Source organism: Fundulus heteroclitus, chromosome 9 (genome assembly GCF_011125445.2).
Source record: "Fundulus heteroclitus isolate FHET01 chromosome 9, MU-UCD_Fhet_4.1, whole genome shotgun sequence".
NCBI lineage: Eukaryota > Metazoa > Chordata > Actinopteri > Cyprinodontiformes > Fundulidae > Fundulus > Fundulus heteroclitus.
Window position 1 is genome coordinate 16,997,637 of NC_046369.1, and position 20,973 is coordinate 17,018,609.

The 20,973-nt window shown below is 39.3% G+C and overlaps 2 protein-coding genes across 5 annotated transcripts; both read right to left on the reverse strand.

Annotated features, from left to right (window-relative positions):
• Positions 1-4,295: 4,295 nt before the first annotated feature.
• Positions 4,296-8,145, reverse strand: ptger3 (prostaglandin E receptor 3 (subtype EP3)). Its single transcript, XM_012865977.3, has 2 exons — positions 7,042-8,145; positions 4,296-5,044 (listed from the first exon to the last, which is right to left on the reverse strand). Exons 1-2 carry the CDS (start codon positions 7,861-7,863, stop codon positions 4,718-4,720), a joined length of 1,149 nt encoding a protein of 382 aa, XP_012721431.2. The 5' UTR covers positions 7,864-8,145; the 3' UTR covers positions 4,296-4,717.
• A 2,225-nt stretch (positions 8,146-10,370) lies between these two features.
• zranb2 (zinc finger, RAN-binding domain containing 2) lies at positions 10,371-16,056 on the reverse strand. 4 transcript variants are annotated; one of them, XM_012866061.3, is made up of 10 exons: positions 15,894-16,046; positions 15,002-15,054; positions 14,788-14,896; positions 14,611-14,693; positions 13,998-14,074; positions 13,719-13,883; positions 13,471-13,622; positions 12,984-13,043; positions 11,028-11,177; positions 10,371-10,802 (listed from the first exon to the last, which is right to left on the reverse strand). In XM_012866061.3, exons 1-10 carry the CDS (start codon positions 15,947-15,949, stop codon positions 10,745-10,747), a joined length of 963 nt encoding a protein of 320 aa, XP_012721515.2. In that variant the 5' UTR covers positions 15,950-16,046; the 3' UTR covers positions 10,371-10,744. The 4 variants fall into 4 exon arrangements, with proteins under 4 accessions (XP_012721515.2, XP_012721513.2, XP_012721514.2 ...); XM_012866059.3 differs by having other exon boundaries at positions 13,471-13,883; positions 15,894-16,052; XM_012866060.3 differs by having other exon boundaries at positions 10,371-11,177; positions 15,894-16,049.
• Between the last annotated feature and the right edge of the window lie 4,917 nt (positions 16,057-20,973).

Below are 20,973 nucleotides of genomic sequence, written 5' to 3' on the forward strand. Positions count from 1 at the left end.
GCCTCATGATTAGATAAATGCACTCTCTGCAATGATGCTGGTGCTGAGTACATGTGTTTCATAATGCGCCCGACCCAAATTTAACCATTCTTACAGTCAAAGTTGATTTTCATTGTTCTCTTAACGCGCCCATCACCCTGCTGCATGTATCTTTTTTTGTGTATGCTGGCATCTTGAAAAATGCATGCTACACTGGTTGAAATGTGAGAAAGGGAGGCGAGACCTTCAGAAACATGAAATCCTGTTAGATCTTTGAAGCATGTACCACGTTTGATGCGTTGTGGATTGTTTTTGTGTGTTCAGATTAAGGGTGCGAAATTCACAGTGCTCTGTTGCATCATGACCCTTTCCTTTATATCACTATTTTATTTTTCTTGCATATCTAAGGATAGAGTAGCCTCCTGGAAAGGGCATTTCAATGCTCCACGAGTGCCTGGAGTGGCCAGATATACATAAAAAATCTGAGATCAGCTCATGTTATCGGTTTTACTTTCAGTTTCAAACACCATCACAGCAGAGCATTGTCTGACAATAAGTAATATTATTAGGCTGTTTCTAAGTCACAGCTGTGTCAGTTCTTTGGTAAAGGTGCATATGTGGAGTATGCATGACGTCTGCAAGCTGCAATTCATATACAGAAGAACATTTTGACATGTCCAAAAAGTATGTGGCAGCCTGCCTGGTTTGGGCATCAAATTTTGAACACTACGCTTTACAAATGTGTACTAGGGAGATGTTTAAACATTGTTTTCCCATGGCATTATGTCTTTCTAATGCATTGAAACAAGAGGTAGGCTGGTCATAGTGTGAACATAGATTAAGTATGTTTATGGTACATTTCTAAATAAGGCCAAACATTAACTTTGATGGCCTGTGAAGACTGAGCTTTGTGGGCCAATACAGTGGATCTCTTCATATTCTCATCTCATATTACCCTTGGGTGGACCTTGGATCAAATGCTCATACATAATTAATGACTAAAACAGGAAATGGTCCCAGTAAGTATTGCAATGGGTCTTTCTACATCCATTTGGATTGTATTACCGTTGAATTAATTACAATACTTACACTTTCCCTTCCAGAAGACGATGTTTTGCTTTAAGGGAATGTTCCTCTGTAATTTCTTTTCCCCCAGGAAGTTTCAAAGGATTGAAAACTATTATATGCCATAGTTTTCCAGTGTATTTCGTCTGAGCCGTATCCTGAAGCAACAAAGACATTAATATGCATTGTTTTAAATGTGAAACATCAACATCGGAGCTGCCTGTTTGAATCCATGTTAACTTCCGCAGAAGGTGGACACTCGCTCAGGATAAATGTTGCTAATGCACATCCACACGCTCACTTAGTTTCAGTATCAATTCAGGTGAAAACCACTTACAGCAAAGTGAAGCCACTTAGACGTAATGAAATTGAGACCTTGTTGAGGAATACATTATTTTTTTTTCCATTTCTCTTTAGATTCCATTGCTTTATTTAAGTACAGTTCTTGAGTAATACTGACTATCAATAGGCTGTTATGGAGAAAAAATGTTTTAATTTCCCTAACCTCTGAGTTTTTTTTCTCGTCTAACAGCTTTCAGTCAACAACGTTTACAAGTAGCATCAGATAAACCCAGTTCTGCTCTGTTTTTCTCTGCAAACGAACAGTTACTTGGAAACAGGAAAACAACTCCTCATCTTTCACATCGCTTTCAGAGATAACAATTTCCGATAGGGTCATTATCACTGAGCACGTGTGTCTTCTCACAGTTAAATGGCAAAGGCAAAACCAGGCACGGATGATGGTGCACATTAGCCTAATCTGATTGGTCGATGTGTTGGGGAGGCAGAGATGTTGGTTAACTGCTCTAGCCAGTCAGACAACCCAAAGGCCAGCATGGTAGCGGATGTGTCAAAAGCTGATGATGAGATCACATACAATGTGCAAATGATACCAGTCATGAACACTTTGTTGTCCAAATATATATATATATATAAAAAAAACACTGTCAAAGCACTTTCTTCATACTGACGTTTAGAGAGTTGGGACGGAGATCAAGCCACCTCATTATAAGGTACGTCGATTCCATCGGAGCCCTCTGGCAAATTGCACTTTGTGTGTTAAAGGCTGTGAATAAATAACTCTGTTTAGCAGGAGCACTGGGATTAAACGGATTAAATTCTGCTGACGCTGGGAGAAAACCTAGCACGCTGAAATACACTCAATATATCCAAGCAAATATCAGCTTGTTTTGTATAAACGTAAACTGCAATGTGACGTACAGCACGTTTCACAGTGTCTTTTCTGTTTCTTCTTTTTTTCCCCACTTTTTTTGGAGCACCTTATAAAGTCAGTCGACATTTTTTTATAATTAAGGTACATTAAAAGTACTAAACAGAAAGCCCACCTTCAAGTATGGCACAAAACACAGAGAAACACTGAAAGTAAAGGTAATATGAACATAGAAACAGGTTTGAAACACTTGATATCCTCAGATGAGTAAAAATGTGGATGTTGTAACATCTGTATTAACATGTTGTTGTTGAAGCTCAATTAGATAGTCAAGAATATTTTCTAGTGAGGTTCTGTTGGAAGTTAAGCATTAAATATCTTACCTAAAGTAGATAACTCGTCTTTATTTTGCATAAATTCTGTTTTGTTGGATTTACACTGAAGCTAACGGCTAATTTAAGGCGGTGCCTCTTTATGTCCTCCATGGCTCTCTGTACTTTTGCCCAATAATAATAACCAATGAGGAGTGCTTTTAAGTAGAAAGGAATTGAAAGGGTTTTTCTGTTTGTTTTTACCAAATATCTACATCAAATTCCCACAACAAAAACATTCTATTTTTCAACCTTTTTAAATCAGTTAGAGCACATATTTACATGTAATTTTCCACATGTCCGTTCAATGAAATGTAAATAATCATTGATAATCCCTTTACGTTATTGTCTTTAGAGAGATGCATGTCCTGTTTCTTCATTTACTTATTTCCTTTACTTAAAATAATTTTAAAACACCAGTGGTATGAATAGTTTTGGGCTTAACTGTGTATCATTTACGTAGCAGGGACTCATAAAACTTAATATGGGCTAGTCAGGAGAAAGGCTGAGAACATCAGCTTGAACCATCTTACTTCAAACAAAAAATATGTATTTATGCAAACACTATTTTATTAAACTCTAAACCATCGTCATGTTTTCATTTGGTGAAACTAAAACTGATTATCTATTAGGAACATGTAAATAGTGTTTCGAAACCTAAAGGAAAAGTAATGCAGTGTAAAAATCTATAAACATTCACCTATACCCCAATAGGATTTTTGCTTTTTACACCACATTTCTTTTTTTTTTTTACATAAATGCTTTACTTCTGTCCCCCAGTGCATGTTTTACAAAGGAAGATCACTGCTGGTGCACCGCCTCCAACCTCCTATTCCAGTGTGAATAATCATTGCCCCTTGGGTTGTGTGAACGATCACCCAGTGCAAATTTGACAATAGTTAAAAGGTAAATAAAATAAAGTTTGTACAAACCACTATGACGTTTTTAAGATCTTTAGGATGTTTTGGCCTTGGCCCACTTTTAGCACGGTGTTCGCTCTACCTTCCAACACATTCTAATATTGATTCATACTTAACATGCTATCCACTGCAGGAACGGCCTTAATTACAAAATCAATACAAACGAATCCATTTAAAAGATGCACATAATTTCATGCGTTCTGATAGTCTGCTTTAAACAAACTATATACCCAATAGTGTACTTCTATTGATGTACGTTGTACGTGTTATTAACTGGCTGGTGAAATTACTGTACACTCTTCTAGACGTTGGTAGGAGGCACCAACAGGTAGTTTTGTGCCATGACCTCATAATGTCAGTCACCACAAGTATACTGTCCCCCCCCCGCCCCCTCTCCCATCCTTCACACTGTATTACCAGTGAGATTCTTGGAGTTTTGACACAAGTACTGCAGACTAAAGTCTACATGTGCAACGCATTTTATGTGCAGGATGAGACCTGCCAACAAAAACTTCACATTTCTTGGTCCTGGCTGGTAGTCGAGAAGCATGACCTGCAGGGGCACCCAGCAGCTAGCGTCATCAGAACAAAAATCTTACAGACACTAATAAATAACAGTATGTTTGATAGTCACCCCCAGTTTAGAATATATATATATATATATATATATATATATATATATATATATATATATATATATATATATATATATATATATATATATATATATATTAGCGTGGATTGCTTTTTTGAAGCAAAATGGTGTGTGTCACATGAGAGAAAGCAAAGTTATTTACAACAGGTTTTAAGCACTTTTCTCATTGTTTTCTTCATTCACAAAATATGTTAGACAGTCTTTCAGTCAACCCATGGCCTCATGAGATAAATGACTTGTCAGTCAGAAGTATTCCTCATTCGGACGTTGCGTCTGTCGCAGGTTGATATCAACCTTGGCCACGAGAGAGATCCTATGGCCACACAGTAGCCAAATTCAAGAGATGGCAGAGTCATGCATCCACATGCTGGTTTGGTACCCGTCAATGAAATGTGTTTTAAACAGAATAGATGCCTGTACCTGTACAGGACGCTCGGCTGCATCCCTGCACAAAGTCCTCGTGTGAAAGGTTATCCACTCATTTGCTTCCTTTTTATATTTCCATAGTTTTGAAAGCTCTTTGACCTGAAGGTCATCAGACGGTGATCACAGCCACTTAGTTCGTTTGTGATTTGCAATTGTTGTTGCCACCTTGGTTCTGTTTGTTGAGCGCATCCAGTGCCGTCTGCGTCTCCTTGTGATCTTCTATGGAGCAGTTGGAGACGGCGTTAGCCATGATGCAGAACTTCCGCAGGAGGATCTCCCTCAGGAGCAGATAGACCCACGGGTCAAGGATTTGGTTGAGGGAGGCCAAACGTATCGCGGTCAGAAAGAAGTCACAGTCTAGGTCTAAAACTTTGCTCTCCATGTTATTGGCTTTTATGTATGTTGAATTACAATCATTGGAGGATACTTGGCTGTAGATCATCCTCAGCAGCAACACCTGAGGAGAAATATTGGGACAAATTTTAGTATCCAAAAAGCCGAGGAGGAGAAGTGTTGTTTGGCTAAACCTTACCTTCATATAACAATTGTAAGGAAACTGTGCATGTAATGTATAACTTGAATCCTTTCCAGCTGATACCTTATAACAAGGAAGGTTTGCAACGTCTACAGTCTATGAACTCAGTTTTTCTGCTAAGTGCTTTGGCTTTTAGTATCTTTGATGTGGCCGACCACGCATGACCTCATTGCGCAGTAACCAACAGGGATCCTGAGTGGATTAAACCTTAATGCAAAAAAAAAAATAATAATAATAAAAAAATGGCAGAAGCATTTGACAGGAATACAAATTGACATTTTTTTCTAAGTGATGGAAATGGGATTTTGTTTGACTTTATAATTGGAAACAACTTGAAATAAGTGACTAAACAGATAAGTGAAGTAAAAAAAAGCACACAGTGGGTTGCAAAAGCAACAACACATTTTGTTATGTAACAGAACAAAATGGTTCAGAATTATAGAGTGGTAAGAAAATATTACATGAAAAATATTTCCTTATTTTCTCACAAACGCAAATTTTAAAAGTGTGTTGTGCATATTCAGTCCTCCTGAGTCAAAATTTTTGAAGACCACCTTTCGCTGCTTTGACAACTGCAAGCCTTCTGCTGGATGTCTCCACCATGTTTGCTCAGTCTTGAATCATTTTAACCCATTAATATGCTCTGATCCAAACCGTTCCATTCTAACTCTGGCTTTTTGTTTTGGGTCTGTTCTGTGGGACGGTGAACCTCGGCTGTAGTTTCAAACCTTGGAGTATTTAGCTTTAACCATCTTCTCCTCAGGTCTGACCACTTATCGTGTTACTGATGAAGCAAAGTACCCCCACACCCTAATGCTGCCAACAGGTTTCAGTGTGAGACTGGTCTGTTTCCACTACATGCAGTCATTTTCTATGTGGGCCAAAAGGTTCAGCTATGGTCTGATCTGACCGGGGCACTTTTCTCCACATGCTTACCACGTGTCTTCCATGACTTGTAACAATTTTTAAACAAGTTTTTTTTCCCATTGGTTTCATCATGAAGGATAGATTTGTCGACAGATTCTCGGACCTGAGATGTCTGCAGCTTCTCCCACGTTACAATGGGGCTCATGGCTCCTTTTCTGTTTATAAAATCTCTCCTTGCTTGGCTTGGTAACATAGCTTGATGGTAATGGCTAGGTAGGTTTGCAGTTGTGCCATACTTCTTTTTCTTTTTTAGACAATAGATTGAAAATGCTCACTGAGAAGTTTCAAATCCATTGAATTTGTTTTACAGCATATTTCTGCTTTAAACTTTCCTGCAACTTTATCTCTGAGCTGCTTGCTGTGCCCCTTCATGATGCTGTTTGTTCCCTAAAACACCTCGGAGGCCTTCACAGAACAGTTGCATTTATACTCAAATTATATTATACACGGGTATAGGCTTTATTTAGGACTACTGTTTGGATTACATTTGAAGGCAAGTGGCTGTTCCGGATTTTATTTAGTGCTATCAGACTAAAAAAGGCCAAATACCCACAAGCAATACACTTTAACTTTTTATTTGTACAACATTTTGAGAACTATGTGATTATTATTGTGTTAATCTTTCACACGAAGTCCTAATAAAATGCTTGGACAATTGTGGTTCCACTGTAATAAAATGTGAAAAATACCAAGGGATGTAAATACTTTTGCAGTGCGTTGGTGTATCAAGAGTCTGCTGTTTTGCAGGAGCAGAGAAGTGGGAGCATCTCCAGAGATGCAAAGCTTTTAATCTGTTCCTAAGAGGCACTCTGTTACAAAAAAAAAAGAGCCAATTTAAAACCTTCAGCTAATTTAACTGCACATCAAGGGACTTCACAACAGAATTAAAATGAAAATGCAAAATACTAAAAGACTAAAAGAGTGAAATCTGGTTATTTCCCCTTCCACGTTTTCATTTGAGTAAGGCAGCAGTCGCCTGAAATAGAACCTACCAGCAGAGGAGACCAGCAGACAATCAGGACGCACATGATCCCCAACAGCTGAATGACAGTCTCCGTGGTGAGGCGCTCCCACTGCTTCGAGGACTGGGACGCGCCGGTCTTTGTTTTACATCGGAGGATTAAACCTCGGATAGTCATCACATTGCAGGAGAGCGTCACGAGTAGGGAGAAAATCCCAAGAACGGCGAAAGTGATGGCGAAAAACACGTTGCCAGGAGCGTCACTCCTCCCCGTGCTGATGAAGCACCAGGTGCCCGGCCACTGTTTCGTGTACTCCCCGATTCCCACGATGGGCAGCAGAGCAAAGAGAAACCCAAGAGCCCATATGACAGCCAAGGAGTGCCTTGTCATACTTGTCTTCATATGATTAGAGTACCAGTGGGGGTTTGTTATCGCCGTGGCCCTTTCTACGGCCATGGCGCTGGCCAAAAAGAGAGCGCACAGCCCGAAGGTCGTCATGCAGACACCGAAGAAGGGGCACAGCTTCCCAGAGGTGTCAATGGTGTACCAGTCTAGATCAGCCAGGTAGACTGCTATGACCACCGGACTAGTCAGAAGTTGCCCAAACAAATCCGTTAACGCCAGAGATCCGATGAAAAGTAAAAAAGACCTTTTCCTCCTGTTTTCCTTCTTCCTATAGGATATGTACACCAGAATAAGAGCTAAAGAGTTGCCCACGACGCCAGTGACCATCATGCTTATCGGAAATCCAACAGATACGCCGGCATTCCTCTTGCTTCCACAATTTGTCATGGAACCGTTGGCGCACCCCGTGGCTGTGGTGGTCATTTTCGTGGACTCCGGGGTGTCCATGGCAATTATTGAAGGATTGAAATTGTTAAATGCTGCGAGTATCCCGCCTGAATCCGTTCAGCATCTTCTTGCGCTCCCGGCTTCTCGAACAGTGAGGGCGGTGCGTAAAGGCGCATCAAGACTTTGCGCGCTGGAGGCGGGACTACTTATCGCCAAGGACGAGCAGGGAGCTGACACTGCCAGTAAAAGCGAATTAATAACACAAGTTAAAGGAGGCCTTGATGGTCTATTGTGTCTCTGAGCCCACAGGTATAACGCTCGGGATGAAAACAGAGAAATCAAAAACATCCCGCGCGAATTTAAGTGATAAAGAAACTGTTCCTGGAAACGAGCCAAGATTTCTGATCAGATAATTTGGCTCATTCCGTAAATCTGCTCTCGAGAGCAGCAGATTGGACAGCCTATACCAAAATATGAAGCACAGCTGCATCATTAGAACATTTTCAGTTAATTTATTTCAGATATTTCAAGAACTTAAGCATTATATAGGGATAGTTTTATTTCAAGTGCATTTGTATTTTAAAAACCATTGCTCACGGCTATTGAAAACCAAATATTAGGTTTTTTAGAACATTTAAGCCAGTCAATAACGCAACACGTCTTAAAAACCACAAATGTCAGCATATTGTGCTTCTGCACTCAATACTATAGCTGGGTGACCTTTTAGCATGGATAAATCATTGCAGCGTGACACGGAGGTGGCTCTGTTAAAGAAAAGATTGCTTTATGACTTTCATGTTGTTTTAAAAAGTACTGTACTGAATTTTCTAGATGGTAACACTGACTTTGAACTGGATAAAGCATAGATGACCAAAAACCAGCACATGGCAGCTCCCAAAGTCATCACCTCGCCCTGGATCGGGTCCTTGGCCTTTCAGCTCCTTCTCCAGACTCGGATTTTGCCAAATGACTGGCAAAATTTACTTCCATTGTCAGTAAATCATTTGCTAACAAGAAAGTATTGGAAACTTATAAAGGTATAGCAATTAATCAAATTTTTTGTTAGAACCGATCCATTTTACCGTACTTTGGGCCGATGAGCAATAATCCAGCCCAAGCCTCTCCTTAAAATATCTCCAGATATTAGTCTGGTCAGCCGCAGTACCCTATGGAGAGCCATCTTATTTAATAATACTCAGGTTATCTGCAGTCTTCCCCATGACTAAGTAGTTAGTAACATATCTACAGGAATGATTTATATTAGACATTCCAATTTCATTAAACCTACATTTGGGATTTCATCAACTCTAATAGAGTCAGACGCTATAACAGGAATTATATTCCTTAATTGAATTCACTTTTCAATGATTTCTCGACCGTTTTACTTTAATATTCCAAGGGATCTCCTGGTTTTCAGCTATCAGCTTTTATCTTAAAGGAAAACCTGCCACCTATTGATGATACTGAGATCTACACCTGCAGAGATCCTCAGTCCCCAACACGCTGGCGCATCAACTCTACTGAATAGATACTATTTTAAATTTGGAAATGTTCATAAAAAGGTGATGATCAATGGGTAAAGATGGATCTGACAGTGATGGCAGACTCTTGCTACACCAATACAGCTTACAGAGCCTTGCAGAAGCATCAATATCCTTTGAAATGGTTTCTTGATTTTCTCTTTCATGTAGACAAGATTCAAAAATGCATCATTTGCATTTTCTTTGCAAAAGTAAAATGACACATCCAGTTATGAAGAGGCCCATTAGAGCAGTGCTACCAGACCTTGGTTCTCAGGGGCCAGCCTCTAATGCTTTTGTTGCCACAGCTGGATTTTCACAATGAAATGCAGAGATGTAGCAACTATTTGAATCAGGAGGGACAAGTCTTAGAGATCCCTATTACAGTGCAAGCTTTGCTAAAAACAAATGTTTAAAAATAAAACTACTATACCAACACATTTTGTCTGCAAAGCCAGTCTTAACATTACAAAATCCTTTGGTCCAATTAAGTTTATAATTATTTAAACTCTTAGTTATTGATACTTGTACTGTCTTATAACATTTCCAAGGTTTCTACATCATAACCATATACTAAAGATACAAAAGTTTAAATAGGTTACATGTTTTAACTATTTTTAAACACAAGCTCCATGAAAATGGCATCAAATAAATACTATTACCAAGAAGCAAGGTTAACAAGTTTTTTTTATTATTTACATGTGTACATTTTAGTCATTTTACTAGTAAAAAGACTTTGATGTCACATTTTAATCACAACTTTAAGCAGTTTGTGCTACACTGAACTGGAGCAGGAAAAAAAATTGTTGGTTTCCTATGTGACAAAAGCAGGGGAATCCTTTTTTGTACATAAATGCCAAAATAACCCACAATTGTGTGAAGGGAAAGAAAGTAGTCAAAGCAAAACCCCAAGCAACAAATGCCAAATGTATTCAATTAAAAACAATATCAAAAAGTATACTTACCTTGACCCCTCCCCCACAACAAAAAAATAAAATCTAAATTTTAGCTACATTTAAGCTATACTAAATTAAGTTTACTTTTTATAAAAAAAAAAAAAAAAAAAAATTGCTCCAGTTCAACACATGACCAGAGCTAAATGCTCATGAAGATTTTAGGCAGGATGGGTTTTAAAGGCGAACCCTTTATGTGTAATAATCATTTTCCCCCCATTAGGACTTTTTTGTTTTACCTATTGGACATCTATAATTACAAACACTCCAGGTAATTTTTTTTTTTAAAAAGGGAGCACATAGGTAATGACAAGATGATTTCATGTTGTCTGCTTTTCTTGATGATTAGGAGTAAGACTTTTGCGAGGTTATGACAACGAAGAGCATACTGACGGTGTATGGTTGTTGTGTTTGCGACACGACATGCACTTCCACTAAACTTTACTGGTTTATGAGGCTGTAAGAAAGTTATTTCTTTTTAGAACTGGAGCCAGAGTGGGACGATCCAGACGAATGGTCGCTGCGCCTGAAATCACACAAACATCGTGGGAAGGACAACGAGGTCAGCAGAGGCGGCCATTGGCGCACGGTGTATACATGAAGCAAGGTAAGCAGATTTAAACAGTGTCAAAATGTTTAAAACACAATGGCAAAATGTGGGCATATCTTTGTAAATCTGATCTCCCATAAGCGGTCCAACAGAGGTCTAATTATAATCAGTGCCATCGTGGTATTCCACAGAAACCCAAACCTTTCGGACGAACGGGATCTAGAGCGTCTGCGTTTTCTTCCTCGAGACGAAGACCTGGAGCGACTGCGCTTCTGTCTCCTCTCGGGGGAGGAGGACGGTGAGCGGGACCTCTTCAGGGGAGAGGAGCCCTTCCCAGACCTGGAGCTCGATCTTTTGGAGGAATAAACCAAGCACCGAGGTCAGTACAGGTGAAACGGGCTCCCACAAGTGGGAGTATTTATCAGACTTCTCTGCTTCAAGAGCACATATGGTGCTTTACAGCAGTACTTATCCCACCTGCACCCTCGCCTTTTTATTATGTCACAACCACGAGCTCCAATGTATTTCATTGGAGTTTTATGCACCAAACCAACACAATGTAACCCAAAAGTGGGAAGAAAATGAATCACGGTTTTCTAAGCTTTAACAGGGTGCTTGCTCTTTTTCCAAATTAAAATTCCAGACTTTTTTAAAACTGATATTTTTTTCCCCCCCAAGACCTTAACTTTATGTACTTGTATACTTGTGTGCCTACTGCCTACTTCATTGGTTGAGATTGTACAAACTGTTTATCAGAAATGTTCATTTTTATAGGCTTGTATTCAATGAACAAATGCATTATTCACAGTAAATTATGCTTTTACTGATGAAAACGTTTCAAAACATGAAAATCACAAGTACATGAATTTCACATCAAACAAGTGTTTGATTCCATTAGGCTAATACAGTACGTGACCAGTTAGTAAAATTATAGTTTTATAGCCTACCTTCCTATTTCTCATTTCACAATGCCTTTGAGCATACTGTAAAATTCTACCACACATTTTTTTCCCATACTTTATTAAGACTTTCACACAAAATTCAAGACTTTTCAAGGTCTGGAAAACAGTGTTTCAAAATTCCATACTTATTAAGACTTTCAAGACTTGCGCAAGCACCCTGTTTAATCAAAAGAAAATTGGAGAATAGCATACATTTCTACCCAATACTTCGGAGAACTGCGATTACCTTCAACTACTGCGGCAAGTGTCTCATCGGCTTTGCAGAGACTCAAGTTCTTTGGCCGTTTTCCCCCCAAAAACAGCTCTGCCAAGAATTGAAAACTGCTGTTCAGATGTTCTCCATTCAGTCTTACTGTGGCTGAGATTCTCAAGTGGATTTAAGTGTTTACTTTGACTAGACACTTTTACTCTTGCCGCTTCTCCATGAAAAATAAATAAAAAACATAGCTGAGCGCAGAGCTTATAGCTGTCCTGTTGACAGATTCTTCCTCCTGTGGGTCTCTGCATCTCCTCCACAGTTGCCATGACTGGTGGACTGCCTTAACTATTTTTGCAACTTTAAAAAGGCGATTGTCTGGTTTGGATTTTGTGTGTGTGGCATCAGAGTAACGAGGCTGTATAAAAATTCACACCAAACTTTAGAGATTTCCGTTTGTTAAAAGCTTTGAAAAGCATGAATCATTTTCAGTCCACTTCTCCGATATGCATGACTGTGTGGTGGGCAATTACAGAAAATCCAGTTAAAATACAATTAGGTTTGTGGTTGCAACATGACAAAATGTGGAAAAGTTCAAGCGGTATGAATACCTTTGCAACGCACTGCAACTATGATTTATTTTTGACCCAATAAACCTTATTACTCACTGATTGCATGTACCTGAGGTACCTTTAGATTCAGAAATAAACGTTCCCTCTTCTCAATATGGTCTCATTAAACTTAAGAGTTAACTCAGCATCACTCTTGAGAGAGGTGTGATAAATACCCCACATGTTGATGTGGACATTGGGCCAAAGGAGTCATAAAAATCAGCCAAAGCAGACAATTTATCTTTAAATCATACTCTTGGGTCTAACTACATCAGTTAAAAGAACAAAAGCGTGTCTTTAGGAGTAAGAGTGTTAGGGAGCATTCTGCCCCACACATACGCCCTCTCTCTCTCTCTAAAGGCGAGAGAGTGCATGTCACCTCATTCACCTGGAGCGAGATCTCGAACGAGATCCAGATCTGGAACTGGAAGAACTTCTAGAACGGGACCTGAAAGACAGACAAAACAACAAAACCTTTCCAATATTTTTTAAATACAGAAACACGGCCATACTTCAATGTTTAACGAACACTAAAGGAAACCCAAAGTCCTCAAAATAGAAAGGCAGTTACCCAATAAATGTTAATATGGCATAAATGGTGCAGATAAATCTACAGAAAGCCCCTGAACTTCCAAAAGCCAATAAAATATTTTATTTTAACTCCTGAGTCACACACAAAGAAAGCTTGCTATGCACATCAGCCTTTTTGTTACCGATGGGAAGGGGATGGGACAAAAAGATGGGGGTGGGGTGGGGGGGGGAAACAACATATTGGCATCGTAGGACACTTTCTGATACTGATCGTTAAATCAAAAGGAAGATTGAGCTGATACTGACATTTTGCCTGGAGTTACCCTTGACCTGTACCCTTTTACCTGGACCTCGACCGAGAGCTGGAGCTAGAAGAGCGCGAGGACGAGCGAGAGGAACCAGAGCGGCTGCCGCTTTTCTTGGCTGGCTTTTCGTCCTCATCACTGGCAATGAGATCATACTTTGATAGATCCCCATCTTCATCATCCTCGTCATCCTGCAAAGAAACATTTGTTTTTCTTCTTCGTCTTTTAATTAAGAAAGCTGTAGCCCTCTGGGAGAAGTTATAAGAATGACTAATCGCTGATCTTACATCCAGTTTGTATTTTGAAAGGTCACCGTCTTCATCTTCCTCCTCCTCTTCTTCTTCCTCCTCCTCCTCCTCGACTTCATCTTTTGGCACTTCTTTCTTTTCAACTTCTTTTGCTGAACTTGAGCTGTTGCTCTTCCCACGATATTTTTTCTTTTTTCTACCAAACTGCAGGAAATTAAAAGAAAAGTCCTCTTGAAAATCTATCAATATTGATTTCTTCAATTCACTTTGAATACGTCATAAAAAACAGCAACATGCTAACCTCCAGCTAGTACTCACCTCATCATATTCACCATCAGATTCCTCCCGTTCTATGTATTCCACATTTTCCCTTTCATTGAAACCGCCTCCATAACCTGTGATTAAATACAAAGAGTAAATCAATCTTACTCAACACACATACCATTCAAAGGTATTCTTAGCAACTGACCCTTTTCACATTTTGTCACATTACAATCATAATCTTCAATGAATTTTATTTTGATTTTCTGCGATAAGCAAACTAAAAGCAGCACAAAGCGGAAGGAATATGACCCATGGTTTTCTGTATTCATGACAGGTCTTGAAAGATGGTGAACATATGTTCCCCCATCATTTCAGACTTTGCTTGAGCAAATTTGAAAAAAAAAAAAAAGAGCAAAAATTCAGCCTTTAGCTCCAAAGTTGAAAGCAACATATCCTGGAAAACATACAGCTGTAACTTCTACCAACTTCTCAAAACTGCTTCCAAACTCCAAGCTACATTGTGTTCGTTTATCACATTAAACCTCAATGAGATTACATCTTGTTTTTGTGACGTGACAAAATGTAAAACAGACTCCAGTCGAGATGAATACATTTGCAACGGACAATATTAAAGCTAACGGCAAACTTCTAAGAATTCCTGCAGAACCTGTTCTTTCTTCCAGCTTGGCGTACTTCGGAGTGTTGCACATGTTACACTCGGACCGTCTCGCCCAGTTCACATTGCCGCATCTTTAGGCAGAGGAGGAAAAAAATGCAATGATTTATTCAAACATCAAGATGGACGTTACACTTTTGACACACAACGTTCACATTGTGCACCTACGTTTTGCACTGCCAATCGTTTGCACTGAAGAGGCCTCTGCTCTTCTCAGCCAGGGTTTTCCCAATTTCTGTTCCTCCTGCTTTCATCATCTTGGCCTCTGTGGTTTTCTCTGTTGACGCAAAAACATCCGCTTTATTGACATCCACTTGGTAAATAATCTGCTGCGATCGCTGGTCTATGTTATTCTTCACATTTTTATTTTTATTTTTTTTACCTCTGCCACATCTGTTGCAACTTGTTCTTCTGGCGAAGTTCACATTACCACACCTAAAATATATATGATGTATATGTTACAAAAAGGCAAAAAAAAAAAAAAAAAATAGAAAGAAAGAAATACAACGCATCAGCTGCGAACTGTCATGCCAAGCAATCAAGCCTAATGATTAGAGCAGGGCGTAAATTCCCCGGTTCGAATCCCACAGACTGCCACTATGGGTCCATGAGCAAGCCCCTGAGCCCCAGAATAATCTCCCGGCGCTGCACAGTAGCAGCCCACTGCTCCGTAAAAGGGAAGGGTTAAAATGCAAATTGAAAATGTCATTGGAATGTATGTTGCAATGACAAGAAAAGATGAATAAGAATGATTAAAACCGCACAGGCTCTGTCATGTCTCCGCGCAGATTAAGCTAGCAGTCTTCGTTTAGAAACACTAAACCAAAAAGGTCTGGTTAGGACATCTGCACCCGTCTGTCATAAACCGAGTTCCCTCGAAACGTGATACTCCTGAGCAAGCATAAAAAAAACCCATTAACTCAATGTAAACAACACCCATAACAGAGCGTGAATACCTTTCTACCCACGCAAGCTAACGGCTAATATGCTAATTTGATAGTCCGCGCCGATCAGTGATATTTACCTCTAAAATCCATCCCTAAGTCACCATTTGAATGTCTAACTTGTTTATTGTGGCCATTATATTTAACGTCTACAAAACAAAATGCATACAAGCAAGCAATAACATTTTAGTTTCATTCGTCGAGGCTAGCCTGAGCCACATGCTAGCAGGCCTGTGCTAATCAGAGCCACGTTGCTAAAGAACTTCGTATCTCCTGATAAAGGTAAGCCTCTAAAGTGTAAGTCTGGATTTTTTTTGTCGCCGGTCTTACTTTTTATCGGGACAAATCCAGTCACCGTCGCTGACTCGAAAACTCTTCCCCGACATTTCTGTGCCTTTCCACTCATTAACAGTATGTGCGCACAGAGCTCACGGAAGGTTCACGCGGCGTCGGCCAGCAGACGACGTTAGCTTGAGTCAGTCAACGCCTCCCTCCACTGCTGCCTTCACGTACCCCTCTGTTACTCGTAAATCTCATTTACACGTTTTGTAATTTGGTTGCCACTTTTTTAAAGATGACAGTTTCCGCAATTTCGTAAAATACGCTGTCAGAAAACGCTCTTTCTACCAGGTCATGAATGCATCTGACACATACTGAAACATGTCTACCCAAAAATAAACCTCAGCGCAATATTTCTGAAAACACTTGAATGTAACATTCACAAAGGACAGATCATCATAAAGGAAACATCTTACCAAGAAACATTTTATTTTCCTGCTTTTAATTTTACCCCTATGTTACAATGTTGTACCATTTTTTTTGTCACACGTTGCAACGAGTATATATTAGTATATATTAACGCTTAAAACTTTGTTTTGTTAGTTTTGTTATCATTGTGATGATGTTATACGTTTTTATTTATTTGTTTTTACGTTTAGATGCAAAAAAGGAAAACAAGGGGGAAAACAAAATATGGTGGTTATCAACAGAAAATAGAAAGTGTACTTATAAATAACGTTTTAAATACTTGTTATTAATTATGAAAATGGTAGGCTAATGTAATTATTTTGTTTTACTTCCTTCATAAGCAAAGCAAAGGAGAAGTTCATTATGACAGAATTTTCTTTGCTTTTTTGGGGTCATAATTAGTAAAGGGATGCCTAAACCTGACAATAGAGCCTCACCAGCTTATAGTAGTCTTTAAAAACATGACTAATCTCTAATCTGTTTTAAATAATAATTGCTGTTGTAGCACAACTTTACAAGTGTAGAAAAAAATCATAAAGCCTTTCATTTTCATTTTGTCTTTGTTCACGTCTAATTTTAAAAGCACATTTGCAATACCCGTGATGACCACTAGATGGCAACTTAAACTAAGACAAAAAACATTTCCATCTTGCTTGGCTTTGGCTGCTTAATGAGGATAACTTGTTCATCGTTATCAAGGCTGTGTAAAGGTTACAGTGGGGGGAAAAAAAAGTTACATCGAACAGACTAATCTGTCTTTGTGCGGACATGTCTGATCTGCATGTATAATTATTCAATAAATATAAACCCTGTGAGTCTTTTCCCACATGAAGAAGGAATTAATTATTTTTGGGTTACGCAACAGCTTGTCTATTATTAGTCCTGCGAGTACAAAGACTTCAGTAGTTATGTCACACCACATGTAGTGGACTAGATTTAGGGATAAATCTGTAAACACGGTACATGTACCTTAAACAAATCAGCCACAACCTTAGAACCACCTTCATAACATTTAGACCATCCTCCTTGTCCTAATAAAAACACAACTGACTCATGGGGCAAGAATTGTGAATGTGTATTGTTAAAAAAATAAATAAATGTGGAGGCCATTTTTTTGCTGCGGGCTCTTTGCTTTGCTCATGACTCGTTCTTTAGTCCTTGTGGTTTGTCATTGGCGACAGCTAGAATATGTTTCCAAATGCAAAATTGCCTTGTTGATAGAACATGAGTGATATTCAAGTCTGATCTGTACATATTATTGCTCGCCCTTTTAGGCAATGTGGTGTGTGTTTAGTGGCTAGATAGTATCTGTCAAATATCTGTTAAAGAAAGATAAGCTTAAAGCACTGAGCATGGAGGAAAAACCTTGTGTGGTTGTCAAATGGTGCCCGTTTAAAGCCCGGATAAGCAGTCAGAGTTCATGGAAAGTATGTAAAATAGATGCATGTTGGCCACTTTAAAATGAACATCCTCAGCATATACATTAATATAATCACCAAGCCAAAAAGTCACTTGACATTCAGGGTGGACGCTTCTTTTTTAGCTTTTGTGTAAGGATGTATTTTCAGAATGATATACCGTTGTTATGCACAACCTGTGAAATCATAAAATAGCCGTGCACGAAAGCGCTGCATATCAGCTTAGTTAACGAGCAGAGTTGAACAGCATATGTTGCCGCATGAGAAATGTGACCAGTGTGGGTGAAGCAAGGGCTAAAGTTGTTGCTATCTTGCACAAGATAACATTTAACAACTGCTACAGTTTGAATCTCAAGCTGCTGCAGAACCACTTTTGTCCACCCTCTCGGTCAAGATCAAAGACCCGGGGAGGTTACTGTCACAGCTGGCGTGTGACCCTGAAGCCGTGCCAGCAACCATTTCAATATTTCAGCTTGAACGTTTTTTTTTTTTTTTACTTTCTTTCCTTTGCTCTCAGTTTCTTTTGCTCATTTCTGACCGAGGGTGAAACGACACTGCTGAGGCACGTCCCCCATGACTTGGACAACATGGTTTTATTTTATTAAGTTCTCTGGAGATGAACTGGGCAAGATTTGTTTTATTCATACATTATTTTTTTTAATCATCACATATCTGGTTGGGGAGACGTGCACGTGATTCATGAATCCCACACACATCAGTTAGGCCTAAGGGCCAGCAGAGATAAGCTTCCAGGGGTGAGAGAGGCATGTTTTTTATTTTTGAATCTTGCTGAAAGAGGAAATGATTCTTAGACCTTTATCAGTATGATTTACAATACAAAAATGGAGACCGTGACTTTAATATTTTAGGGAAACTTGCCACACGGCTGGTTGCAGTTGATTGTGTGTGTTTTTTAGCTTTTAATATGGATTATAAATAACTAGAGGCGATAAGAAGCCACAGATAACTAATAAAGTAACATTGTGGGCATTGTACTGTTTACATTTCTTTGCAAAAATATTTTGACACCGTAACCTGCAATTACCATAATTACTACCACTAACCACAGTGTATTTTATTGCAATTTTAAGTGACAGAACAATATAAAGTTGGGCATGAATGTGGAAAGGAAGAACCACAATTCATGGTTTTCAAATTCAATCTTTTTAAACAAATACAGTAGAAGTACGGTTTGTGATTTTTCCCATTAAGTCAATTCTGTGCCGAAGCTCTGCTGCTGGAAGCAAAGCTAAGTTATTAAGGGGGATGCCTCTACCTTACCAGAGATTGAAGTTTCGCCCATTCTTCTTTGCAAAAAAAAAAAAAAACTCAAGCTCGATCAGATTGGATGGAGAATAGCTGTGAACATACATTTTCAGTCTTGCCACAGATTCTCAGTTGGATTTAGGTCTGGACCATTCTAAAATGGGAATATGCTTTCAACCATTCCATGGCATGTATCAGGTCTTCCCCAAACAGGCAGGTTGCGTTTTTCCTGTGCACACGGCAAAGGAGACCGAGATGAAATCAAAATAGTACACTCTGGGTCTGTTTTCAAACCGTGCCGTTTTCAGAGAAAACGGCACATATATATATATAGCAGTGAAGACAAACAGTAGAAATGTAACAAAACTTCCATTTTCACCAAGAAAAATAAATGTCATCAGATAAACAGAGCCATAGTTCTCCACCACACCAAGTAGGTAAAAGATTATAATTTTGGTTCTATTTGAACAGAGCATCTTCTTTCACTACTTGTTAGGGGTCAAAGTCTTCCGGATTTTGGCAAAGTGCAAACGAGGTGTATTATGTTGTTTCTTCATCAATGGCTTTCTTGGAGGATTAATAGTTGTTCTGTTGTAGATTCTCCCACCTGAGCTGTTGATCTCTGCAGCTCCTCCAGAGGGGGGCGCTTTGTGGCTTTTCTGATTAATATCGTACTTAGCTGGCCTTCAGGTAAGAGTTTTTTTTAATTAACAGATTCCACTTTAATTTTTTACACAACTCTCTGAATTCTGAGGGGTATCAAAATAAAGAGACTGAATACAATTGCACATTGTACTTTTCAGATTTGCAGAAAATCTTGAAAACCATTAATTATTTTTTCACGTCACATCAACGCAATACTTTATGTAGCTCATGAAATAAAAATAAAAAACGTATATTTATAAAGTACAAAATGTGACAATGTTTACCAGGCCTGAATACTTGTTGCACGACATCATTTGCTGAAAGATTCCTAGGTGAACCACACAATTAAATGGGCACGCTGGAAAACAGCAGTTAATTATGCTTAACTTCTGTCATGCTTTTTTTAACTTTACTGAGTCCTTTTCAAGCCAAATATGGCCGACCTCTCATTATTTCCTGGGTCAACAATACTACTAGGAGAGCTTTTTCATTGGTGTCAATGAGGCTTTGGCTCGACTCACATCGTTTTCTAGCCCAGTGGCTGTTTACGACCGAGAGATTCATGCACAGCAGCGTCTCTGACGGGGGAAAGGCAGGTCGGGAAAAAAAAAAAAAAAAACCCTCCCCGCCACAAGCCACTGTGTCTTTCCAGTACTGACAGATGGCACGGAGCTGTTCCACGGAGCAGACGCATGGTGAGGGCGACGGTAGCGGAGGCTGCTCGACATTGGCACGCTTCTTCTTTACTGTTTTGTACTCCCCCTATTATCGTGATTCAGCATTAATCAGGCTGTGTGACATACATTTCCCACATGGCAAACAAAATTCAGCTTTGGGATGTTTCCCCCCCGAAACTCGATAGCATTTGTACAGCACACACTTGTTTGTTTCTGCACATATGTCAGAGGACAGTCTTACACAGCAAGAACGACGTTCACACTTGTGGTAGGTGAAGTGCTAGGAGCCAAATAGCCCCATCAGAATTATATAACACAGGCACAGCGAGGCAGCTTGTGCTTGGAGATGTGCCACAGCATTGTGCAGTATCTTCTGTCCCCTCATCCGGCCCCTTATCGCTCAAGCACATTCATTTTGGGAGCCAGAGAGCGTGCAGTTTACCATCCAGCCTCAACACTTCTTGTTAATGCAGTTCACAAATTGTGATATGATGTGCAAAATGTGAAGGCAATAAATCTAGTGTTTAGCAGTAATGAAATGCAAGATGGTCCAGCTTTTACTGAATCATCAGTTTTTTACCGAGTAAGTGCATTAAAGCACTTAAAGCTGATCATTTATCTTTTGAGGCAGTTTCAAGCTAATCATACTGAGAGTGT